The sequence below is a fragment of the Nannizzia gypsea genome, genomic scaffold (assembly GCF_000150975.2).
Source record: "Nannizzia gypsea CBS 118893 supercont1.1 genomic scaffold, whole genome shotgun sequence".
NCBI lineage: Eukaryota > Fungi > Ascomycota > Eurotiomycetes > Onygenales > Arthrodermataceae > Nannizzia > Nannizzia gypsea.
The window spans coordinates 848,962-871,870 of NW_003345201.1; the positions used below are offsets into that span (position 1 = coordinate 848,962).

The window sequence follows — 22,909 nt, forward strand, 5'->3', positions numbered from 1 at the left end:
AATTTCGGAAAAAAGAAATAGCGAAACCTTAAACGTTTATTTTGAAGACGCGAAAATTTTACTTTTCATTTATAGATCGAGCAAACTAATAAAATAACCAAACAGCTACATGGAAGGCATCAATTGAATAAACAATCCGCTCGCTAGATGCAGGTTTAATGGTGTTACTTTGGGTAAGGGAGATTTTTTTCCTTCCTATTTTGCTCTTTTATGTTAGAATGGGAAAATCAAGCACCCTACCACGAAGGATTGATCTCACCTGATTACTCCGTATTTGGAGGCTGGAAGAGCATTCAGTCGCTCAAAATATTTAATATTCCGCAAAGTAAGGGTATATGCAAAAGAAAAACACAAAAATACACGGTATGGGCGTCCTTGATACCGATCCTAGGCCATATGCGTACTGGACGGTGTGAGATGGTTGTCATGCTTATGTTCATGACGTCCTACCAAGAACGGCCAACACATCCGATTTGGATTAATTTGAAAGGGTGGTGGATAAACCGTGCGCAGATATAATTTTCTGCAAAATATGTCATTAAAATCCACCAGTGGTCATAAATATAACCATCTGGCTGCAGGGAGGTGAGTATCAACGTCAAAAATCATCGTCCATTTCATCACTGTCCCATTCATCTTCCTGATCATGCTGAACGAGGTATAAAAACCGTTGCAGTCCTCGCAGCTGCTCGGGAGGCACCTGATCATTGTTTTCAGCTCCATTTTGGTTATTATTGTTATTAGCACCCCGTCGTGGCTGTGCACGGCGTCGATTTGCATCACCGCCGCGCAACCCCAGTCTTGCTAGGCCGATTTCTTCTGCGAGTGGTGGCAGCCGACGATTTCGGGGTCCGGCTCTTGGAGGAACCGGTGCAGGTGGTGGTACAGCTAGTGGGTGTCCGGTATCGTCTTCATCATCACTCATCTCAATCTCTCCATTGACAATGTCTGGGTCTTCGATGTGGAGGGGAGCCCCCACTCCGTCGCCGCCTTCCAGCTCCCACAGTCTCATATAACAAGATGTCTTTTCAGTGTTGAAATGCGCGTACGGATTATTCGCAAAAAGCCAGCTGGAGCACAGATAGCAGAAATGAGTGTTGCACTGGAAGCATATCATATGATTGCAACCCATCGACTTTTGACATCGTGCAGCACAAGTGGGACATCTCGAGGTATATATGTCGAGATAATCCTCGGATGCCTTTTCCTCCGCAGATAGCTCTATCTCTCTTCGAGGGAAGCATATACTCGTCGGGCCATGCCAACCTTTTTTGCAAACGCTGCAAAATGCATAGGAGCAATCCTCACAGACAGCCAACCGCTCCGGCATTGGTGGTAATTGCTCCTGTGCGCCTAGTGGGTCAAATGGGGCACGATTATCCTCTTCCTCGTCAGAGGTTTCCTCATCGTTAATCAGGTCTACCGGTTTTGGATGCTTCTTTGAACGGGCAGCACCCTGACACCACTGACGGGGACAATAAATCGTCGTCTTATCTGACTCGAGTTTCTTCTTCCTCTTAAGCCGCGCATAACGTTGCACGGTTTCGATCGGAAGGGGTATTTGTATCAGCTCTCCAGGACGAAGAGTCAGGTCATGCTTTTTCCGTGGACCTGGCTGGTTACCATCAGCTTTCTCCTTTCCACACCCAGGAGAAAGACATTTCACATTGTCAACATCGCCATCCTTGATACATGAGTTATAAAAGTCCTGCAAACATTGGACACAAAACACATGAAGGCACCGCTGTATCCTATGGCACACCTTACCCTTCTTTGGTTCAAGACACACTCCACATTCAAAGGTCTCTTGTTCAAACTCTTCCTTCCGAGCTTTATTTTCGAAATCGAGCAAGCTTATCTTCAAACTCTGCGGGAAGACCACCACATCCTTTGACTCATTGCCTATACCCAAGCCTTCCTCTGCCGCAACTTGGAGGTGATCGATGTATGAGAACACGACCAAATTATTTCCGGATTCCTCCCATAGTCTTGTTCCATCTTCGATTAATTTGTTGATATTTGAGATAGGGAGCCAGTTATGGTCTGTTGATATTGAAAATACCGGCGGTTTCTCGGCCGGATAGCCTTCCGGAAGTTCGATCCCCAAGTTAAGATGAGGCAGATGCGTGAGGTTGTAGACTTCGTTATCCACGGCCTCCTCAGCTTCTTGTGCCCCATTTATACCATTTTCTCCCATTTCGGCATCGCTAGGTTCGGCCGACGGAGGAGGTGATGGCAGACAGGGGGTGCTGGTCTCGGTGCTGGGCTTTCGGAAGATGGCCTTTATAGGGTTCACTGGTAATATTGGAAGAGTAAGGGATGCTTTAAACGGCGTAGAAGAGTCCACAACGATCTCGGGGTAAATAGCCGCTATGGAGTGAAGCTCCTGGCTTCTCTCGTCATCGGTATCCTCATCCATTGGTCCGACTTGATGAACTTGATGTTCGAGTGGTTAGTTATACTGGATGGGTCAGAATGTAAGTAGAATAACCACAGTATCGGGTCGTATAACCCGGACTGACTCTCCGGCTGCAGCTGAGATATACTGAATAATGCCCGATAAGAGCCTCAAAAGGACCTCGAGCCTTAATTTTTTTTGTGCCCCTCCGAAACTGGTGGGCTGAGGTGACGAATCTCTGCTCAAATATGGCCGTAAAACGGTACGAAGCGAGTGCTTTCGTATCTGCTGCGAGGCAAGGAGAAAATGACTGAAAGAAAAGGGACTTCTTCACTGCTCTTTTCTCAGCGACGGCTTGTCTGTTTAATACTTTTTGGTCACTGGCTGGACTGCTAAACTATTTTGGCTCACCGAGGACCTTCTGTCATGTCCTTATCGATAAGCAGAAGCCAAAAACCCTGAACTTAAGCCGCGGCATCCTCTTCTTTCACTCCGCCTGCTTCACTGCCTGGAACTGGGGATAACTACCAGAAGTGCATTACAGGCGAACGCACCAGCAGCTTATCTGCCTGTTATATAGGTAGCTAGAGGTACATATGACCTTCTCATTATGAGACTTTTACCTGATTAGCTTGTTTTATTCAGCATCTTGTTTCTGTCTGGTTTTACAGCCTGTTACCTCCTCCAGCTTTATGGTCACTCAGGGAATATCCTGACCTGACAATGGTTGAAGACTATATCCCTGTGGCATCTCTGTCACTGACACACGTCAACTATGTAAGTGAATCACTGTCTGATCTTAAGAATTCAAGGTTTATACTGATTCCTGTGGGTAGAACCCGGAAGACCCTCTCTCCTACCTCTGCGCCTTTCTTGCACTTGTTCCGCAGGCCCTAATAATCTCATATGTATCACTATGCTGGGCCACACGGGAAGCAGAAATCATCTTTATGCTTGCTGGCCAGCTATCATGTGAAGTTCTGAATTTTGGATTGAAGAGGGTGATTAAACAAGAGAGACCGAACCGTATGGCTGCCCTCCTCAAGTCACATACGGCTGGAGTTAATACGAATGCCATACTAATTAATTTGAGTTAGAAATGAATGGAAAGGGATATGGGATGCCATCATCTCATTCTCAATTTATGGGATATTTCGCCATATTCTTCACCCTCTTCTTGCTTGTCCGACACACCCCTTCCTCGTCAATTCGGTCTGGCTACATTAGCATGGTGGAACGTGTTGGCCTATCCGCGCTGGCCTGTGCGGGTGCTCTGGCCGTTGCTCTGAGTCGTATATATCTAAACTATCATACTCTAGAACAAGTGATGGCTGGAACTGCCATCGGAGTGGTTTATGGATTTACCTGGTTTGGAATCGGAAGCTTTTTGCGGAAAAGCGGCTGGCTAGGATGGGGCTTAGGTCTGCCGCCGGTTAGATACCTGAGAATTCGGGACCTTCTCCCCCATGAAGACCTAGCCGAGAGTGGCTGGCAGCGCTGGGAAAACATGCAACAGGAATCCAAAACTAGAGACAAAAAAGAGTCTACTAGGAACTCAGCAAAACAGCGTAGCAAAACATCTCACATAGAATGACAGCATTGCCCGGTCAATAGATTAGAATTAAATATTTTTTAAATGTGAATATATATGTTCCCCAGGTTTAGGAACCTAAAGCCATGTACCAACTACGCTTTAATAGCGATATGACAAGCGCCTACAAGGTCCGCCTCTTTATTAAGAGCATCGATCTCCGCCTGAACGTAAGGAATACCGTCTCTCGCCCTTTCTTGCGAGGTAATAATCTCAATCTCGCCAGGGTAGTAGATCCTATCCACGCCCTGCATCTTCTCGCAGCTAACAACCCGCTTGTAGAGGTAGTCCATTCTGTCTTTGAATTCATCGAGACTTAAAAACAAGTCAGGCTTCAGCGCCATGATGAAATGTCCCACACCAGCTGGTTTTGACGGATCATATGGACCAGTGACGTGTCCGGCAAACGAAGAGCCTGAGAGTACGCCGGAGAAGACATCCATCATGATAGAGAGGGCAGAGCCCTTGGGGCCTCCCATAGGCAACATCACTCCCTGAAGAGCAGCGGCAGGATCGGTAGTATGCGAGCCGTTTGCATCCAGGGCCCAGCCTTCTGGAATAGTCTCACCTCTGCGATGAGCCTTGTATATTTTCCCTCTAGCAGCGACAGAAGGAGCCATGTCTAGGATGAAAGGAGGCGAGTTGGGGCCAGATGGCGCCCCACAGGCAATTGGAGATACACCCATCAGTTTCTCCTTTCCACCCCAAACGGGTAGAGCAGGCGAGGAATTGGTGAAAACAAAGCTCATCATGTTTGCATCAACGGCTTGTCTAACAAAAGAGGCTGACATGCCAAAATGGTTCGAGTTATGTACCGAGACCATGCCGATGCCGAACTCCTTGGCCATTCCAATCGCACGATCCATGGCTATGGTGGCAGAGATGAAACCAAATGCATTTTGTCCGTCAATACGGGCAACAACAGGAGTAACCTGGGTCAAGGACGGAGATGCTTTGGGGTCCAGAACGCCCTGACGGATGCGTTCCATGTAGGATGGGATGCGGTTTATGCCATGGGTATCAACACCGCGGAGGTCGGCTTCCACGAGGCATTTGGCGACTATAGAGGCGTTTGATGACGGTACGCCGTTCTTCTCGAGCACTCTTTGGACAAAGTCCTCAGCATCCGAGGCTGTAACTCTCTTCTTCTCTTGATCTGCCATGATGATTGATATTGGTGTGTCTAGTGATGAGGTAGATGAAGTATAGGGAGTTAAGGTAAGGAGAAGTGACAATACAACATAAATTATGCAACTGAGCTGGCAGCAGCCGCAGCTTTTATAGACATCTACATTGACTCACGGGCTCTTATATTCTCCTGCCTGCCGGACTTTTGGCTGCTCCCAATGCTCCACTGTCTTTTCGCCAGTTTTACTTTCGCGGAGTTCTTCGTCCCTTCAAAATCAACAGAAACGTTCATTTCGCTGCGTTTTTCGGCCGGCTTAAGATTACATAAGCGTGATTTTGTTGGGAGGTCATGATGAGGTAAGCCGGATTTAGGAATAATATTTACCTTTAGCGTCATTAGGTAAACAGAGATTTAGCAAGCTCTTGATTGGCTACTCAAGAAATTGTGAAGAAGACGAAGATAGAGTCGAAGGAAGCAGAAGAAAGAGACACGACAGTCAAGATAGCCTGCACCGTGGCACAGTCGCATTTCAATCAGAATCCAAGACCCAGGTGTTGGGTTAATACTCCTGACGTACACATACCCCATTCAATCCGCAGTTAAGAATCAGACAACATGTTCAGCAACATCCTTCGCAGGCTACAGGGAGGGAACTTGGAAGTTTTCAAGGTATGTATAGAAACTACCTATTGCGCCCTGTTAGATCTTACTCCTCTGTTCATGCGCAATATATTCCAAAGTTCCAAGCTAATGGAGTATTGGTTCTAGTTCGGCCTCTATATTGGATTCCCCATAGGGTGGATGTACTACTTTGGAACCAACTTGGAAGAACGGTTCAGCGTCCCCGACTTCTGGCCGACTACAGCGCACTCCCATAAAATACCTACAGACAAGGGCGAGATAGACAAGGAATTGGCCCGGATGAACGAACAGAGAGCAAAACGGTTACTGGAGAAGCAAAGAATCCAGAAGGAATTCGAAAACGTTTCGGCCACCTCGAACTCGAGTGCGGAATAGTTGTACGGGTTCACCTACGTATGAACAGATTAGTGTTGTTCCATATTGTATCATACAACCTTTTGTACATTCGCGGGCGTTTTTGGGCGGTAATAGGGAGTTACATTGGACGGATAAGCTATACTTCGGGCTTGGGATTGAACGACTCATGTCGACAGCATAAAATCTGCGCGGGAGACAATTTGCATATATAAATCTCATCTCAGAATACCACAAAGCTACATCTGTAAAATTAGGATAGCACCAATTCAGGATGCTATGAGATGTGCTTGAAAGAAAGAGTGCTATTCAGCAATTAATAATATATACAGAGAAGTAAGGCAGTGCGTCACATCTTAGCCCAAAATGCGCCTGATATCCGCTAATAATAACTCATAATAAACGGCTGATGTCGAGAGGCTCAACACCACGAGAAGCAAAAAATGTAAAGGGGTTCCGGGGAGGAAAATTAGTCACGCGGAGGTGCAATTAAAACGTATAAGGTAGTATCAATCCGTAGGCTCGTATCTATCGCTAAATGAAATAACATTTATAGTTCCTTCAACGCCTCGGCTGTCGCAGCGGCGGCATTCGCGGTAGCAGCAGAGAGCTTCATGTTGGCCGCATGTAACGCGATCTGATCGGCGACAGGCTGGCCAGCCCAGTAATAGTTAATATGTCGGTATAGAGAAAGGACATGGTCTGGTAGGTAAATGTAGGCGGCGGTGATAAGCATGGAAATGAAGAGGATAAGGATAGTATCTAGATATCGCGGTGTTAGCCAAATCGTCCGATAAGGTGATAGGGAAGCATCTGAACGGAGAATATGGAAAGGCACGCGACTTCAAGGTTGAACGTACTGAAAACTACTTTCTCTATGGGAGTCAGCATGTATAGTGAGAATGTCACTTCATACTGGTAGTTCTTTAGCCGGAGCCATCGGAAGAAGGACATGAAAACCCCTGGAGATGTTGTTCCTTGTGACATGGTGGTTGAAAAGGGGCGTGTTCTCGAGATGAATGTCTTTGCTGAGGGGGTGCTCGGAATCAGTAAGAAGCTGGTCTAGCACGAGATGAATAATTCTGTCACGCAATAGAACTTGAAGATTTAATTGCTGAAACTGCGCATCGCTGTTGTTGTTGTTGTGTTTGCGAGAACTTTTGGAGATAAAAAAGTTGCAGCAATCTCCTTTCTGAGTCAGCAGGGCTTTATCTTGAAGATGAAGTAAGCAGTTATTTTAGCGGAGCTAGCTTAGGTAATGAAATGTTTAATTAAGGACTACGAACTTGATTAAAATAAATCTCTGATTGGTTTATATTAAGAATAATAACTGCTTGGTTAGCCAATGGAAATGATGTATATGTCAAGCCAAAAGTTGAATATTCTGGCCAATAGAAAGGAGCATAAGTAGACTATCAGCTGGGACTTCATAAAATGGAACAATTGAATAACACTTATTTAACACTACGGCAACTACTCTACACCATGTTCAAAATATACCCACAAGCTATATCACGGCATATACCAAAACAGACAGCTCAATGGCAATTGAATAAATACGCTGGCGCTGTGCGTTTCTTCGGGGCCTCACCCCTATCGGCAGCGAAGCAGATGCCTCCGCGCCCTACAATAGATGACTCGGAAATAACTGGAACATATCTTAAAGGATCAGGGCCCGGAGGTCAAAAGATTGTCAGTTAAGCGTTTTCCCCCTTGGTTACCAGGCTCTATACATCCTTGAATTCGCTGATTGGAATAGCCATGTGCAAAATCCAATCGACAAAGATACCCTGATCAAAACCAAATGCATTATCTACCAAACATATGACGACACATGCTTACCATGTCCCAGAATAAAACCAGCTCGGCCGTACAACTCATTCATATTCCGACAAACACAGTGGTGAAATGCCAAGCGACACGCTCCCAGTCGCAGAATCGGAAAATTGCCAAGCGGATTCTAGCTGAGAAGATAGAACTGCTTGAAAAGGGGGAGCAGAGCCGAGCGGCGATAGTGAATAATGTGAAGAAAAAGAGGAAGGCGAGTAAAATGAAGAAGAGTAAGAGAAAGTATCGGGCTTTGGAAGAAGAGAAGAGGAAGAAAAGGGCAGAAGCTGGGTTGGAGGCAGAGGAGGGAGAGGTTTGCGAGGATGAAGCAGATGATGTGGAGGAAGTCGAGCAAGTGGGTAAGGGTAATGGAAAGATGGGGGAAGGGGAGAAGTGATTTGCGCTTATAGCGAGTTCTGAATTGGCTGTTTTATTTGTATCTGTTTTATTTGTATCGGGGGTTGGATGTACAATTACTGGCTTGGGCTTGATCTGGACATGTATTTTAAAATTTGAACTACCTGGATCCTCCTACATCGTCATCATCATCGGCGTCATTATCTGTGAACATCAAGCGAATAAATCATTCATCTGTATTTTTGAAGTCAAGCTCTGGTAATTTAGGGAACAAATTCGCCGTCTATAATGTGATTCATGAACGATCCCTAATCTATGCAAGCAGCTTGGCCAAGCCCGGTAAGATTTGAGGGTCTAGCCGCTCCTGAGCAAAGGTCTGAATCCTTCCATTATTCTTGCTGTTCTGCTCCTTCAAATAAGAAGCAGCCCACTGCCCAACTTGCGGGCCGGTCTCTGGCCAAGGGTCTCTAGGTGGCATCTTAATGGTTGTTAGTTGGGTGAATCCAACTCCGAATGCCATGTCCTCAACATCATGCTCGGTTACAATGTCATCACCGGTAGTTGGGAGAATCGGTTGATCGAGCAGGTATAGTAGGGCTTCACAGGTAAAGCCCCATCCTTTCTTGTACCGAGTGGCGAAAGCTTCAGAGTGTGCAAGAGTTTTGGCAAACGAGATGATTGCAATTTTCCTGTCAAGCGGGCGAGCAAGTTTTCTCGATTCCGGAAGGATTATGCTGAGATAAATGGGGGTGAAGACGCTAGAAGCATATTAGAAAGTGTTGTAGTCAATAAAAACCGGAAACGAAGAAAGAACATACCCGCTTTGAATATTTTCGGTGCACTGGATGAAGAAGTCTGCTCCGTACCCGTTCTCTAGGTGGGCAGAGAGGAAGTGATAGAATCGAACAAACCGGAGTGAGAAATTTTCGGTCTTCGAGTTCTGAAGTCGGGTAAGGATGATCTGGAGGATGGTAGGGAAATAGCTTTGTAGCATAGCCCTGGAACAATATCTTGGTCAGATGGTGAAACACTTCATGTCGAGCGGGTCGTATAAGGGTAGAACTTACGAAGGGAAAGTTGAAATTACAGTTTCCAAAAGGTCGAAGCCATAGCTTTCGTTGACCTTGGAAGACACTAGTTTTTGGAAGATTCCTAATATCGGCTCAATTTGGTTGTTTTTGCTCAATATGTCCCCTCCGCGTCGCACGATAGCTTGCAACAGTCGAACTAGGGCAGGGACATTTCCCCTTTGCTCCCACATAACGGGCGCAAGAATGGGGGCAATCATGTCCTTGAAGTAGTCTGGGAACGGTCCGTTGGGATCGACTTCAAGCAAGGCAGCTAACAGCTGGAATACATATGGCATAAACTCTACAGGAGGTTAGTATAAGAAGCACAAGGGTGGACGTTAGGGGGTAACTTGCCTGACACATCGTTCCTCAAGAGGGTAAAGAACGGGGTATACAAGGCCTGGCCAAGCTTATCTGGGTGGGAAGGTCCGGTAAATCTATTAAAAGAGGTGAGCAATTTTCGCGCGCAAACAAATGACGGTGCAGTATATCTATCTCCATACCTGATGAGCGCGCCTAGAGCCTCGAAATGGTAGTAGTAGAAATGGGGGTTGCTGGGGTTAGAACTGATGATCTCAGTGATCCTGATGAGATGGTTGAGAATGGACTGTGTCTGAGGAACAGCACCATCCTTGATTACCACAAGAACTCGCATGATACATTTCATGATGAACTCGTTCTCCTGGACTTTAGGTGCAGATGACTCTTTCTGAACCAGTTGGAAGAGATGCTCGAGAAGCTGCCCAGCCAAGGGAGTGATATCACTTGCTGGCACGATTTGAGCGCCAGAAGCGTCAGTCAGGACGAAGACTCTCTCTACGGCAATTGCGGCATAGGTGTACACCACGTAGTCTGAAGAGGCAAGGTGCTTCACTAACAGAGGCATGATCTCGCGCCACTGTTCCTTGGTGATGATGCTTCTAAATGAGTAGAGGTACTTGATGGCATCCACTTTCAAGATTGGCTGAACACCAGTCTCCGCAACGAGATCGGAAGCGATATTCTTCTGGAAGAAATCGGTGATATTGACATGGGAGTTGATAGTAGTGACACCGTGGCTTGCAGTAGCGACACCTTTGGCCGCAATGGCGGAATAGAGGTAGACCGCGGTATCCTTAGACTTCCAGTTGTCAGCAGGGGACTTGGCATAGTCGGCTAGGTAGTGCTCGACATATCTTAGCACCACGGTAGTGACTAAATCCTCGAAGTTTTGAAGAAGCTGCCTGAGGAAATCCGTGGCAGCCCGTCGTCTTGTATCACTGTCTGAGCCCTCGAGATCTCTGCGGATGAATTCAATGGGTTCATCCTCAAACATTTCTACATCAGACTCTCGGAGGGTGATGTTGGGCAAGATGACTTTCTCGGTGACCTGGCCGAGGGTTCCTTCGTTCTGGAATGCTGCTGCGTGCTCCGGAATCTTTGCAATGGAAGTCAAGAACTGCAAAGCCTTACTGACCAGAATGTCATACTTTGTCTCCTGGCCAATGGTGGTAAGGAGGTTCCATGAGCTGCCAATGAACTGTTCAACCAGCGGTCCGAATACGTCAAGGTACTTTTGGACATAGAGGGTGAGGCCTTCGAATGTTCCAGCTTTGACGAATTCCAGCACGCCAGACTCTGAGTCGTCGTCCGTATGTAATAGTTTGTTGTCGTACATCAAGTATTTGAGGAACAGCGTCGCAATTGCTCCTAGATTCTCTTCGAACATGGGAGGCAGGTCGTGGGACGACAGGTCGTAGAACAGCTTCACCATGAGGTTGAGCTGGGTGAAGCCGAGAGTGAGGTTCTCCTTGTTTTCCTTGTTCTTCTCGAGGTATGCGTCAAGGGACTGGAGTATGTTAGTACAATGGCGGTAGTTAGTCCGATCAAAAACTCATGCATGCTTACTTACCTCGAACAGAGCGAGGTATGGATGTCCGAACTTCTCCAGGACATGGTTGATCTCTCTATAGAGGTCATCGGAGCGGAAGAGCGGTCGCCATCTCTTGAAGATGGAGTGGGCTACCTGCAAGACACCGACGTTGGTCTTGATGTTATCAGGCGATAGTCGAGACACAAGGTCCTAGGCGAAAAAGGTAGGTAGGGTTAGTTATGAACGCTTCCAAAAGAAGAAAAGAAAAGAAAGACAAACATCGACCAGTGTGTCCCATCTCTCCCAAAAGTCGCTGTCTGCAATGACACTGACTGCCTCTCCGAGCTGCGACTGTATGCCCGAAGGCACGGATATCATCAAGCTTATCAGCTCCTGCTTGATAGTGACGACATCGCTCTCCGGCAGCTTGTACTGGCCCTCCTCATCTGTCCAATTCCTCTTTATAAAGTTCTTGAAGCAAAGTGCACTGGCAAGACGCGTGTTGTATGCAAACGACTCGGACGCTGTGATGTGCAGGAGTTGGAGGGAAAATCCAGGCTTAGCTTCCTCTTGCTTCAACGCGGCCTCGGCTAGAGATCGCAACCACCGGGTTAGCTTCTACACCTCATCGCCGTATATAGCACTGGGGAATGAGCAGAGGAAATAACCCACCCTGTTTGTGCTGTCGAGGATCCAAACTGGCCTCCAGAAGCTGCGCAATTGGAGCTAGGTTGCCAGCCATGGCGGGGGATAGAGATCCTGATCTATAAAAACAACAGACAGACGACTGAGCACTCTCGTCCGAGCTAGATGAACGCGAGTGACTTTCCGGTATCTATCAGGACAGCCAGACGCTCCTTGCTGTGTCGAGCCGTAGACTGAGATAAAGAGTGCAGCTTCTTCTTCTTCTGCTTCTTCTTCTTCTTCTTCCTCAGTTCGTCTTTCTTCGACCAAAACAAAAAACAAAAAAAAAAACAAGAGGAGGGGACTTGCTTATGTCATGCTTATGTTATCCTGTTAGTCATCTCTTACTCAGCCGCGTCGGAGAAATAAAAGTCCGAGTTCCCCCGGATTTGCCACGAAAAAAAAAAAAAGGTCGAAGTTTCAACTTTTTGTCTCTTTTTTTCTTTTTCTTTTCTGTCTTTTGATATTTTTATCTTTTTATATAAATCTTTTCTTTCGCTTTTGTCTTCTTCCTGTCTTTCTCTGCTTTGATGGCGACCTGGTAGTTTTCTATATACAAAGCCCTGTCTGTTCTACTTCTACTGCTTTACTCTAGTCTTAAGGTAAAGTGAGACCCCGCAATCCCCCTTCTTGCCCGTTTGGGTTTTCCTATCTTTGTCTTTTGCTATCAAAGTAGCGCGCTTGGCGTGACTTTTGGTAGCTCAAAAAAGTTCAAGACGGCGGCCGTTGTTTGTTATTTTTGATAGGACAGCAAAGGCAAAGGCATGATCATGTTAATAATCAGCTGCTGACCGGGTCACAGCGCGGGAAGACAGAGCCTGCTCTGGTTGATATATACATATATATATATGCACAGGTATACAGGTAGTGAAACAGCCTGATGTGCGGACATACGATGCTGGCGCGGATATAGAGGGAGACCTGGCCTTTTTTGCTCTCCAGCCAAACACCACCCAGATTCACAGCATCTCAATACCAACAAGCGGACGCAGCAGCAGAGAAAGAGCAACGACTAAGCCTGCGCCTACGACTAAGCGCACCAAGTGAACCAGCTGCTCTGTCACTGTCCTGGCCATCAGGACCTTGACTCATTCGCCCGTCAAGGGCGGATGTCTTCCGACGATGTCCCCCAAGCGCCACAAAACAAACCGTCTACCTCCTCCTTCGCCGACGTCTTCAAGACCCTCGCAGTAGGCCGTCCCAAGTCGCAGTCGCCGGTCTTGCATGCGCAGAACGCTGGAGGCGCGTTGTCCCCCGAGATGGAAGGCAGACGCGGCAGCAGAGTGACCTTTGGCTTCGAGGCCCTGCACCGAGGCAGCGTGGCCGCCGGTGCGTCTGAGGCGTCCACCACCCCGAGCCTCGACACGATCCTCCATAACCTGGCGGCAGACCAGCCCCTGCAGAGTGCCGCCGACGAGGCCGAGAAGGTGGTGCGCTACTTGCACGGGTTCAGTGGTGACCAGGTTGTCGCCGTTTGGGAGCAGGCAGCCCATCTCCTCGACCATCCAAGCTCGCCGGAAGCACGAGCGTCAGGCGGCATCTTGCTGGAAAACGTCTCTGCCCGCCAGGACCTGTCTCTGGCCGGCCGCAAGTCCCTCTTCCTCTCCATCTCGCAGCCCTCGCATCCAGACGTCATTGCTCGCCGCGTAAAGGCCCTTATCTCCCTGTCAGACTACGGAAGGAAGTTTGATTTCACCGAAGAGCCCGTTCTACGAGTTATCGCCGCATGGATCGTACCCCTTTACGAACAAACGGCCGCTATGCGGTCGAAGATTAAGCGGTCCAGAGGACAGAGACCCAGTGGTGCCACTTTCGATGAGGCCATCCTGGGCGAGCTGTTTCAGCATATCGTCGATGTCGTTACCCTACAACGCCATTCTCCGAGCCCAGAGGTCATCGAGCTCGTTCTCAACCACATATTCACTGTCTGCAAGAAGACAAGTGCCGCTGTGGACATCAAAAACTCCCTGGGGGTCTTCGATGCCATCATCACCACTTCGGGCGTCCCTGATGAAAGCTTCATTCCTCTGCTCGAAGTCCTGTGCAGTATCCATGCTTCAGTCAAGTCGTTAGCAGGTCCAACGTCAAGAGCCGTCCGAAGTCTTGCCAAGTCTGGCAAACAGTCAGATATGATACAGACTCTTCACACCTTTCTCATGGAGACCACCGAACGCCCAGACAGAAACCTGAACGTCACCCGCGGCGCCGTTGACATTTTCCGAGATTTACTGGTTGCGTACGGCCAAGATGGGATGCCCACCATCTCCTTTGAACGCCTCATCGCGTCACTCCATCAAGCTTCACTTCGAAAGGACGGTCGTATCGACACAGACATCCTAGAAGTCTGCCTTAACGCGTTACAGGGTGAATTCTCACAGGTCTCCCTCAAGCACGACTGGACAGAGTTTGTCAACGTCATGCTGGCTTGCTCAGATAGAGCTATCGACATCACTGCCCCTACCTCTCCCACTTCAAACATATCTCCCGTCCCCCTCTCGGCCGCATCAACTCCTCCATCAAAGGCCTCCTTGGCCGATGACGTACGCTCTAACATCATCGCCAACCTTGCCCGTATTTCAGCTGCTCTAGAAGCCCTATGGCCAAGTTTGGACAAGGCTCAAAAGCTTGAAGCATGGCGTTTATTGGCTGATATCCATAAACATCTTACCCATTCCCAATCAGAACTAGCTATCCGCCTGTTGGGAACCGAAAGACTGTGTCACCCTTCCGCTTCCGATGGTTGGATCACTTACTCCTGGAAATTGGTGCAAGACTACATTTTGGACCGTGAAAAGGCCCCGGAAACTCGCATTCTCGCTTTGGCAACCTTTAGAGACGCATACTTTAGTGAAAACGCACCGGAATTATACCTAAAGGAGGGCCTGGTCCGTGTTCTTACCAATGGCTTTGCCGACGAAGATTCATACCTGTTTCTTCAGGAGCTGGTGGCTTTCCTTGTTGATGGGACAGCCAGCTCGGACGAAGATACGCTCAATCTCATTGTTGACACCCTAAGTCAGCCCATGAGTGCGGATGAGAATACGGACGACATGTCCCCATCCGGCACCAAACCGGTCCCGCACTATGTTTTGGCCTCCGATACACTTGCACCGTCCCTCAGCGACGCAACAACATGGGGACTCATCCGGATCTTTCTAAAGGGACTAGAGACCAAATCTCAAGTTGTTGTGAAAGTATACCAGAAGCTGATAGACATTGCATCGTCAACAAGCCGGCCTTCTGACTCCCGTCTCTCTGCACTTCGACTACTCTTCCGACTTCGATGCGATACCTCTGGTGTCGTACACATTGCGTCTTCCATTGACAATGGCCACTTGACTGCCAGCATGCTGCGCACTGTCGAATCAGCTGCCAAGTCAAACGCCAGTGAAGAGTCGTCTGTCGAACGCTCAAGAGATAACGACACATCTTCCACCCCCAATAGCAGATCGTCTCTGAAAGACCAGTCTGTAACCCCGCTTGGAGGCCACAGTCAGCGTGTTATTTCCCGACGCCCTTCGCGGTGGGTTGCTCCAATCTGGGCGTTTGACGACCATAGCAAGCTACCTGACATGACCGTCCTCAATCTCGGAAGTAATGTCTATGCATTTAAAGCAGCACCATGCAAGGAAGGAGAGCAAAAACATGAAGAGCAAAGCAGTGAAGAGCAAAGTGGTGACGAGCAAAAACGCGACACCAAAGTCGTACTGAAGGTCAACCTGTGGGCCGAGGCCATCATTGCTCTTCTCCAGCGCGAGAAAGACTGGGATATCTACAGCTACGTTTCTGCCCATGTCAGTGCACAGCTTGCCAACCGAGACTTCTTCCGTGCAGCAATCCCCCAGATCAAGCTACTTAGAAGTGTTCTGTGTGAGCAAATCAAGAACGAGAGCTTCCCTGAACCCCTTGGATGGACAGGTGTGAAGAAGAAGGATATTGCTATCTGTCTACTGGACGCCCTGACAATGCTTGTCAGCTTCCATGCACACTTTGCAAAGGGCGAGCAGGATGAGATTGTTCGCTCGTTTATGTATGGAATCGGATCATGGGAGGGTACGTCTCGTGGATGTATCCATGCGCTGAGCGTTTGCTGTCATGAAATTCCCCTGTCTGTCACAAAGTCCTTAAACGCTATCCTCGATAAGATGTCCAAGGTTATCACTCGATCCCACATTGCCGTTCACATCCTTGAGTTCCTAGCTCTATTGGCCCGTTTGCCTGAAGTGTACGTCAACCTGCGCGATGAGGAGATCCGGACCGTGTTTGGAATCTGCATCCGCTACCTTCAGACCTCCAGAGAACAACGATACAAGAATAATGAAGCTGTCAGCAGCCGGTCTGTTTCCATGCCGACGCGTATTAGCAACGGCTCAAAGGACCCTGTCTCAAACCCCTCGGCAGAAGCAGTTGATATCCACGGTGGAGAAAATGTTGCCAGATATGTCTACCATCTGACATATCACGTCATGGTCTTTTGGTTCCTATCCCTTAAGTTGCAGGATCGGCCTAATCATGTCGGCTGGATAACGAAACGGTTGCTGTTCAATGATGAGCAAGGTAAAGAAGTCATTGAAGAGCAGAGCCAGGTGTTCATTGACATGATGCAGCGAGTTGCGTATTCGGACTTGGGAGATACCATTCCGTTCGACCACTTCCCGCCTTCGCCGTCCGATGGCCCAGTCGTGAAGAAGACTTGGATTGTTGGTACAAGTATCATCACCATCGAAACCGCATGTGCCTCTGGCTTAAACCAGGTCACCAAAAGACAAGCATCCGGGACGACGTACTCGATCTTCCAGCAGCGAACCGCACCAGTCCTGCCTCATCAAATCCCAACTAACCCCGGCTCATACTCGCTCAGTGACGACCCTTCGACACGAACTTCGGTACTGCCCAGTCATGCTCTCCTGCAGATGACTGCCTCCGCATTCCCAACTTCCATCCCATTACAGCCACTTCCTCTGCCTGATGATGATTTCACTCGACGAGCAATTAGCGCTTTTGATAGGAACAGTATTGTCGACGGCCACAAGATCGGAGTCTTATACATCGGCGAGGGCCAGACCGACGAGACGGAAATATTTGCCAACGACCATGGCAGCCCGGATTATGAATTCTTCATTGCCAGTCTTGGAACTAAAGTCTCCATTGAGAATCCTAAGTTCAACCCTCAGGGTCTCTATCATGAGCGAGACGGCAAATACATCTACGCCTGGCGTGACCGAGTCTCGGAAATTATATACCATATCGCTACCATGATGCCGACGAACCTGGAAGCAGATCCGCAATGCGTAAACAAAAAGCAGCACATTGGCAATGACTTTGTGAACATTATCTTCAACCGATCTGGCTCTGAGTTTGACTTTAATACAATCTCAACGCAATTCAACTTTGTTGATATTGTCATCACGCCAGCCTCCCGAGTCGGCACAGAAGACATGCCAGGGAAATTCTCCGTTGACGACTTCAACCACAGACTCTACACTGTTAAAGTGCTGAGCAAGCCTGGTATCCCTGAATTATCAGCCGCGGCCATCCCGAAAGTCATATGCGGCAAGAACCTTGCTGCCTTCGTGAGGATCATCGGCTTGAACGCTTCCGTCTTCTCTCTTGTCTGCAGCCATGGCGGCGAATACATTTCATCCTGGCAGAACCGCCTGAGAGAAATCCGTCGTCTTCGGGATCGTGCATACGCCTGCTTTTCTCCCGAAGTTACTAGCCCGGACGCCTCCTCCAGCAACCTCACCGGCGGTAGTTCACACGGCGATGGCTCATTCCCGCCCTCACGACGCAATACCAAACACTATGCCGATGACGGAAGCCTACGTAGCGGCCTGGGCACTGAACGCAATCTTACAATGGAAGCCAATGCCTTCCCATGCCTGGATTTCTCACGCTGGACTCGCTGAAATCTCTCCCCCAACCCCCCTCTTTCCATCACGATGTATCATGCCTTACACTCTTCCTCTTCTTTCGCCCCACGATTCTTCTCCCTCCTGCATTAATATCTTATCCCCTTTCACCCTCCCCCATTAACCCATGTTACGACGAGCTCTATTCTAAGGTATACCCCCCTTGCTAAGATAACGGATTAAAAGTTTTTGTGATTTGATTTCTTCCCATTCTTGATACGTGTTGACCCTTTTTCTCAGGTTAACACCCAAAAAACAAAGGGAAAAAAAGAATAATAAAAAAAGGCACACGCACACGCACACTACAGTCCCCCTTTTCATTAAGCGTTGAAACTTATAAACTATTATAATAAATCGCTGCTTTTTAGTATCTTGACCTTCAGCGTAGTTGTATTTGCAATCCGGTAGCCGATGACGTCCCTTTTATTTTCGATACCCGTATTTCGTCTGTATCTTCCTCGTACTTCCATCCGCGCCGCGCAGGTCAAAACACCCCGTCGATCACTGTCACTGGCCGCTGACAGGCGGAAGGAAACGAGACTATTTGAACCTTCGTCCGTCTATCAAAATGCCCTGGGCCAACAGAGTGCGCGAATCCACCATAGGACGTGACCTCCTTCAAACGTTCGCCAAAAGCCAGAAAAACACGAAGATAAAATCAATAGCAGGAGAAAAAGAAACGATAAAATGATGCAACTACTCGGCTGAGGGCTTCGTTGATTGGTTTAGAATACTGACTGCGGTTCGAATGTTCAACATAATGCTTCTATCGTTGGAAGGCTGGTTGATTTTTCTTTCACCAGGCGTGCAGAAGAAAGACGATAAAACGACCCGACCATTGGAGTAGGAAGCAATAGTAAGGGCCAGGGTGGGAAGAAAACTGCAGGCTAGAAGAGCAGCGACGATTTATGAATTTAAGAGATTTATTTATTTATATAATAGTTATAATATACGGAGCAGGCTTGCTTGAGAAGAAACGAGAGCTCGAAGGATGGCATATCAACATGAAACTGTGCCTGTTGCCTGCGTTGTCCATAACAAAGATATAAACCGCTTTTCTTTTCGAATTCGTGATCTCCTTGAAAGAAAGCAGAGAATTGAGAAAGAATCTGATTTCATAGTGCCCGTGAAAAAGATAAATAGAGAAAGGACATAGAGAGAGATCATTTGTAGTTTTTATTCGATCGAGGCAATTGATGTATGATGAAAACCGAGGGACCCATGAAATATGAAGCATAGCAAACGCGAGATAAACTAGAATCAACTGCGGATGAGAACAAGAAGAATAACATCAATGCCTTGGACGCCAGCCTGTGTTCCTTTCCACCGTATGTTATCTCGCACCGTCGGAGAGGAAACCATTCCCTAAAACTAGTTGGTAAAGAAAAAACTCCCTGAAGATCCATGATAGTAGTGATGTCGATGATGAAAATGTCACCGTAACCGAAAAAAAAGAGTAAAATGCGAGATATGAGGCGTGCAAAAAGGCAGGTGAATAAAATGGAAGTAGGAGAACGCAATGTATCTTCAGTTTGAACGGGTAAAAAAAGAGTGTGCGAGAGGGAAAGTAAGTAGGTACGTATGAAGATAACTATGGATTGTGAAGAAGAAACCAGAGAAGAAACCGCCATTTATACTATACCTGTGGAAAAATAAAGTGAAGAAATAGAAATGGAAAATGTAGCGCTAATCGGTGGAAAGGCCTAGACAGGCAAATTGTTTGCTTGAAGTTGCTGCAATGCGATGCGATGCGATGGACGAAAAGGTGACCGAGAGAGAGAGAGCGACCGAGAGCGACGAGAGATGTTCCTCCCATCCCTAAACCCCATGCTAAAAAAGTATATATCCGTTTTCGTTTCCATTATTTGAAAGGTGGTCGATTAGATTAAGTGTACAAATTTCATAATGCCTCGCTAGATCGCGCCAGATCGATTTGGGTTGCATAATGGGCCCATTGAAATTTCCGTTGGATCGAGGGTATTATATGACTGCTGCTGGCTTGAGGATGGCACCGCCGTCCTCTTTCGTCATATCAATTGGGGGGCATTCTTCCAATACGCTGGTGTTTGCACTTGGGATGGAGCTTCTGTCGGCAGTGACAGGAGAGAGGTCGTAAACAGGGCTGTTATCACGGGTATAGGTGAGGCTATTCGCATTGTTTTCAACATCCAGGCCGAGTGACTTGTTGGTGTCAACAGGCGAGGATGGAGATGAAGAAGTTTGATGTCCGTATTTATGGAGGTGACCTTCAATGCCAGCAATCTGTTTGCCGTAGCTGCATTTTTTCAGCAGGGGCATCAATGGCATAATTCTGCTGACAAGCATCTTGTAGTCTTCTCCCTCCAGGACGCTAAGGGATTTTTCTGTATAATGACTGTTAGCATCTTGATACTGATATTGCAGGAGGCTTCATAAAAAGGAAACTTACGGATAACGTAGTTGCCATATTGGTCGCGCATCAAGCCAAGCAAGGGGCCCTCTCCCTTTTCGTTGACAGCGGACAGAATCCGGGTAATGGCCAAGCGTTGCTCCATAGTGCCGAAAGTGATGCTCTTCTCTACCACGTTGCTGGCAAACTTATGCTTAGAGAAGTGAACTGCCTGGCCGAGAACAATGGAGATAATCTTGTTCTTATCAACCTCTTCACCGAATTCAATTATGTGCTGAATGACATAGTTGCCGTATTGGTCGGAAATGAGGCTTGGGGTGCAAGCATGGATTTCAGCAAGAATGGATAAACGATCGGCCAGAGGACAGTGCTCTAGCATGCGTTGGATTACCCGACACCCGTATGTATGAGTAGCGTAACGTGGAATTTGGCCTCGGAATTCATCGATGATAAATCGAATGTGTTGGTTTGGAACACGTTCAATCGCCTTCTGAATAACATGGTTTCCGTTCTGGTTGGTGACGCACTTCATCACGCTGTCTTCGAGCTCCTTGACCATGGTGGCTTGCTGCTCAACGAGGACATGTTCAAGTGCCTAAAAACTTGGTTAGCATCGTAAGTTCAGAATCGCAAAAGAAGTCGGGGCATACCTTTTGAACAGTGCGGCATCCATACGTCTGTACAGAGAGCGAGCAAATGTTGCCTTGCATCTGCTGGGCAAGAAGACGCTTCTGTGCTTGATTACCGTGTTCGAACAGTTTCTGGATAACGTAATTGCCAAATAAGTCCATCATAAGCTGTACGGCATTAGGCCTGATTTCCTGGAATACCCGCTCCTTCTCGTCACTGTTGGCAGTTTCAAGCTTAAGCTGAATGAAGCGGGAGCCGTGCTGATCACCACAGAATTCGACGATGTGACCATAGATATCTTTCAATTCATATCGCTTATTTCCCTTGTTATTTGCCCTGAACTCCTGTAGAACTGGGCTGCGAGTTACCTGGTTGGAGTCCTGGTCTGAAGTGGAAGGCCTATGAACCATGGACGGGGAAACGGGGCTAAATGGACCCATTGAGTAAAGGGGTAACTGTATTGGATGGATGGTGCTGGGCTGAGGAGGCTGGAATGTTGCGTATCTGTAGCCTGGAGGCAGGTGGATACCCCCCGGGAGCTGACTCATGGCGACCGAAGGGTAGGCCTGCTCCTGCTGCTGCTGCAAGGTTGCTCGCAATCCCTGAGCTAGTAGTTCAGCTTGTTCCTCTGGACTACGCTCACTGCCAGAGTAACGGTATCTTGGGGAGTACATTCCCTGGCTCATGGAGTCCTGAAGCTGGCCGTCGACACTAGAATAATAACCGGGGATGGAACTGCGCTGGTGCTCAAGAGACGGGTGGCCGCGTTCTTGTCTTCTGATGAGGGAAGGTAAATTGACGGAAGGAGATGAGATGGTTCGTGAGTATGTTGCATACTGGGTACGGGTCTCCTCCGGCTCTATCGTATAATTGGCGCGGGATAGAACAGCGTCGTATGATGCACGTTGTTGAAACGATGGTCTGGGAGGCAGAGCTTGCTGTCGGTGCTCAGCCAGCGCACCAGCGACCTTGACGTCTATCTTGGACAGGGCGGCAGCGAGTTCATCTTCAGCTAAACTAGCCCTACCATGGCCGGTTGATATTGAGTGGCGTGGGGTACCGGCTCCGAAATGGCTCGAGGAGGGAGTCATGGAAGCCAGATTCATGGATGAGGATGGGGGGAAGTAGGATGCTTGATCGCTTGACCTAGGGCCCTCTCTAAATGGAAGGGTATTGCTATGGTCGAATGGATTCACCTGCGGCTCCTGTGCAGATAATCCATTGTGTGCAGTGCTTCCGTTGGTAATCCCATTGAGAGCAGCCGTATGCTGACTGTTTCTACCAACTCCATTGTCAAATGCAGTGATAGATGATGGAGAATCACTCGATTTGTGATAGTGGCTCCAGTTTGAAACCCGGTTGCTATTTGGCATGTTTGAACCAGAGGGTTGAGCTGCTGCTAAATAAGAGAGAGCTTCGCTTCGGGTAATAGCGTTGACGACTGCAGAGTTTCCTGGCGGAGTGCTGGCACCTGCGTTTACCGAAGACGCATGGGAGCTTGAGGTTGGGGAAAAGTTCCAAGGAAGAGGTTGGCCAGCCCAGCCCTCAGCCTCCGACGAAGGCAAAAGAGAGCGGGACCCAGTCACAGTGTCTCCGTTGACAGTAGTAGCCACTGCTGGAAGTTAGTCATGGTAGCCTTGGAAACAGATAAATTAGACAGGGGCCGAAATACCTTTTGGATGTGTACTTTCGACCATAGTGCTAGAAATCCCAGTCATAGGGGTGCGCGACCAAATGTTGCTATTCCAGCCTCCGCTTCCAAATGCAGCAGATGACTGGGCTAGAGTGGCCCTTTCACCGGCATAACTGACCGAAGAGGTAGAGTTGCGACCATTTGTTCTGGCCTATTAGATAGTTAGATGCTGTGTAGATTTGGCCTTTGGTTTCAATAACATACCGTCTGCTGTGATGCTGCATTAGGCATTCCTATCGCGGCCATGTTTGTTCAAAGCGACAGAATAGTAGTTATAACAGCGTGATTTTTATGCGGGAATTAAAATAGGGAACTGTGCAGTGAAAAGGTAGAAGGGGCTTCCAAAGGATTATCTGCAGTAGCGAGAAGATCTGAATGTGC

General features: G+C 48.0%; 9 protein-coding genes across 9 annotated transcripts; 4 read left to right on the plus strand and 5 right to left on the minus strand.

Moving 5' to 3' along the window:
- Positions 1-598: 598 nt before the first annotated feature.
- MGYG_00309 (hypothetical protein) lies at positions 599-2,419 on the minus strand (the record flags this gene model as incomplete). Its single annotated transcript, XM_003176172.1, has 1 exon — positions 599-2,419. The coding sequence occupies one exon, from the start codon at positions 2,417-2,419 to the stop codon at positions 599-601; it is 1,821 nt and encodes a 606-aa protein (XP_003176220.1).
- A 702-nt stretch (positions 2,420-3,121) lies between these two features.
- MGYG_00310 (dolichyldiphosphatase) lies at positions 3,122-3,992 on the plus strand (the record flags this gene model as incomplete). The annotated part of the gene is made up of 3 exons (XM_003176173.1): positions 3,122-3,175; positions 3,235-3,424; positions 3,496-3,992. 3 exons carry the CDS (start codon positions 3,122-3,124, stop codon positions 3,990-3,992), a joined length of 741 nt encoding a protein of 246 aa, XP_003176221.1.
- Positions 3,993-4,084: 92 nt separating this feature from the next.
- MGYG_00311 (malate dehydrogenase) lies at positions 4,085-5,152 on the minus strand (the record flags this gene model as incomplete). Its single annotated transcript, XM_003176174.1, has 1 exon — positions 4,085-5,152. One exon carries the CDS (start codon positions 5,150-5,152, stop codon positions 4,085-4,087), a length of 1,068 nt encoding a protein of 355 aa, XP_003176222.1.
- A 581-nt stretch (positions 5,153-5,733) lies between these two features.
- Positions 5,734-6,135, plus strand: MGYG_00312 (mitochondrial cytochrome c oxidase assembly factor; the record flags this gene model as incomplete). The annotated part of the gene is made up of 2 exons (XM_003176175.1): positions 5,734-5,787; positions 5,887-6,135. The coding sequence occupies 2 exons, from the start codon at positions 5,734-5,736 to the stop codon at positions 6,133-6,135; spliced, it is 303 nt and encodes a 100-aa protein (XP_003176223.1).
- Positions 6,136-6,664: 529 nt separating this feature from the next.
- MGYG_00313 (hypothetical protein) lies at positions 6,665-7,101 on the minus strand (the record flags this gene model as incomplete). The annotated part of the gene is made up of 2 exons (XM_003176176.1): positions 6,665-6,876; positions 6,975-7,101. The coding sequence occupies 2 exons, from the start codon at positions 7,099-7,101 to the stop codon at positions 6,665-6,667; spliced, it is 339 nt and encodes a 112-aa protein (XP_003176224.1).
- Positions 7,102-7,599: 498 nt separating this feature from the next.
- On the plus strand, positions 7,600-8,338 carry MGYG_00314 (hypothetical protein; the record flags this gene model as incomplete). Its single annotated transcript, XM_003176177.1, has 2 exons — positions 7,600-7,806; positions 7,967-8,338. The coding sequence occupies 2 exons, from the start codon at positions 7,600-7,602 to the stop codon at positions 8,336-8,338; spliced, it is 579 nt and encodes a 192-aa protein (XP_003176225.1).
- A 273-nt stretch (positions 8,339-8,611) lies between these two features.
- Positions 8,612-11,962, minus strand: MGYG_00315 (importin alpha re-exporter; the record flags this gene model as incomplete). Its single annotated transcript, XM_003176178.1, has 8 exons — positions 8,612-9,056; positions 9,117-9,296; positions 9,366-9,646; positions 9,730-9,805; positions 9,872-11,196; positions 11,260-11,430; positions 11,500-11,810; positions 11,893-11,962. The coding sequence occupies 8 exons, from the start codon at positions 11,960-11,962 to the stop codon at positions 8,612-8,614; spliced, it is 2,859 nt and encodes a 952-aa protein (XP_003176226.1).
- Positions 11,963-13,013: 1,051 nt separating this feature from the next.
- On the plus strand, positions 13,014-17,813 carry MGYG_00316 (tuberin; the record flags this gene model as incomplete). The annotated part of the gene is made up of 1 exon (XM_003176179.1): positions 13,014-17,813. One exon carries the CDS (start codon positions 13,014-13,016, stop codon positions 17,811-17,813), a length of 4,800 nt encoding a protein of 1,599 aa, XP_003176227.1.
- Positions 17,814-19,796: 1,983 nt separating this feature from the next.
- MGYG_00317 (pumilio domain-containing protein) lies at positions 19,797-22,774 on the minus strand (the record flags this gene model as incomplete). The annotated part of the gene is made up of 5 exons (XM_003176180.1): positions 19,797-20,179; positions 20,245-20,800; positions 20,856-22,447; positions 22,508-22,679; positions 22,733-22,774. 5 exons carry the CDS (start codon positions 22,772-22,774, stop codon positions 19,797-19,799), a joined length of 2,745 nt encoding a protein of 914 aa, XP_003176228.1.
- Positions 22,775-22,909: the final 135 nt, after the last annotated feature.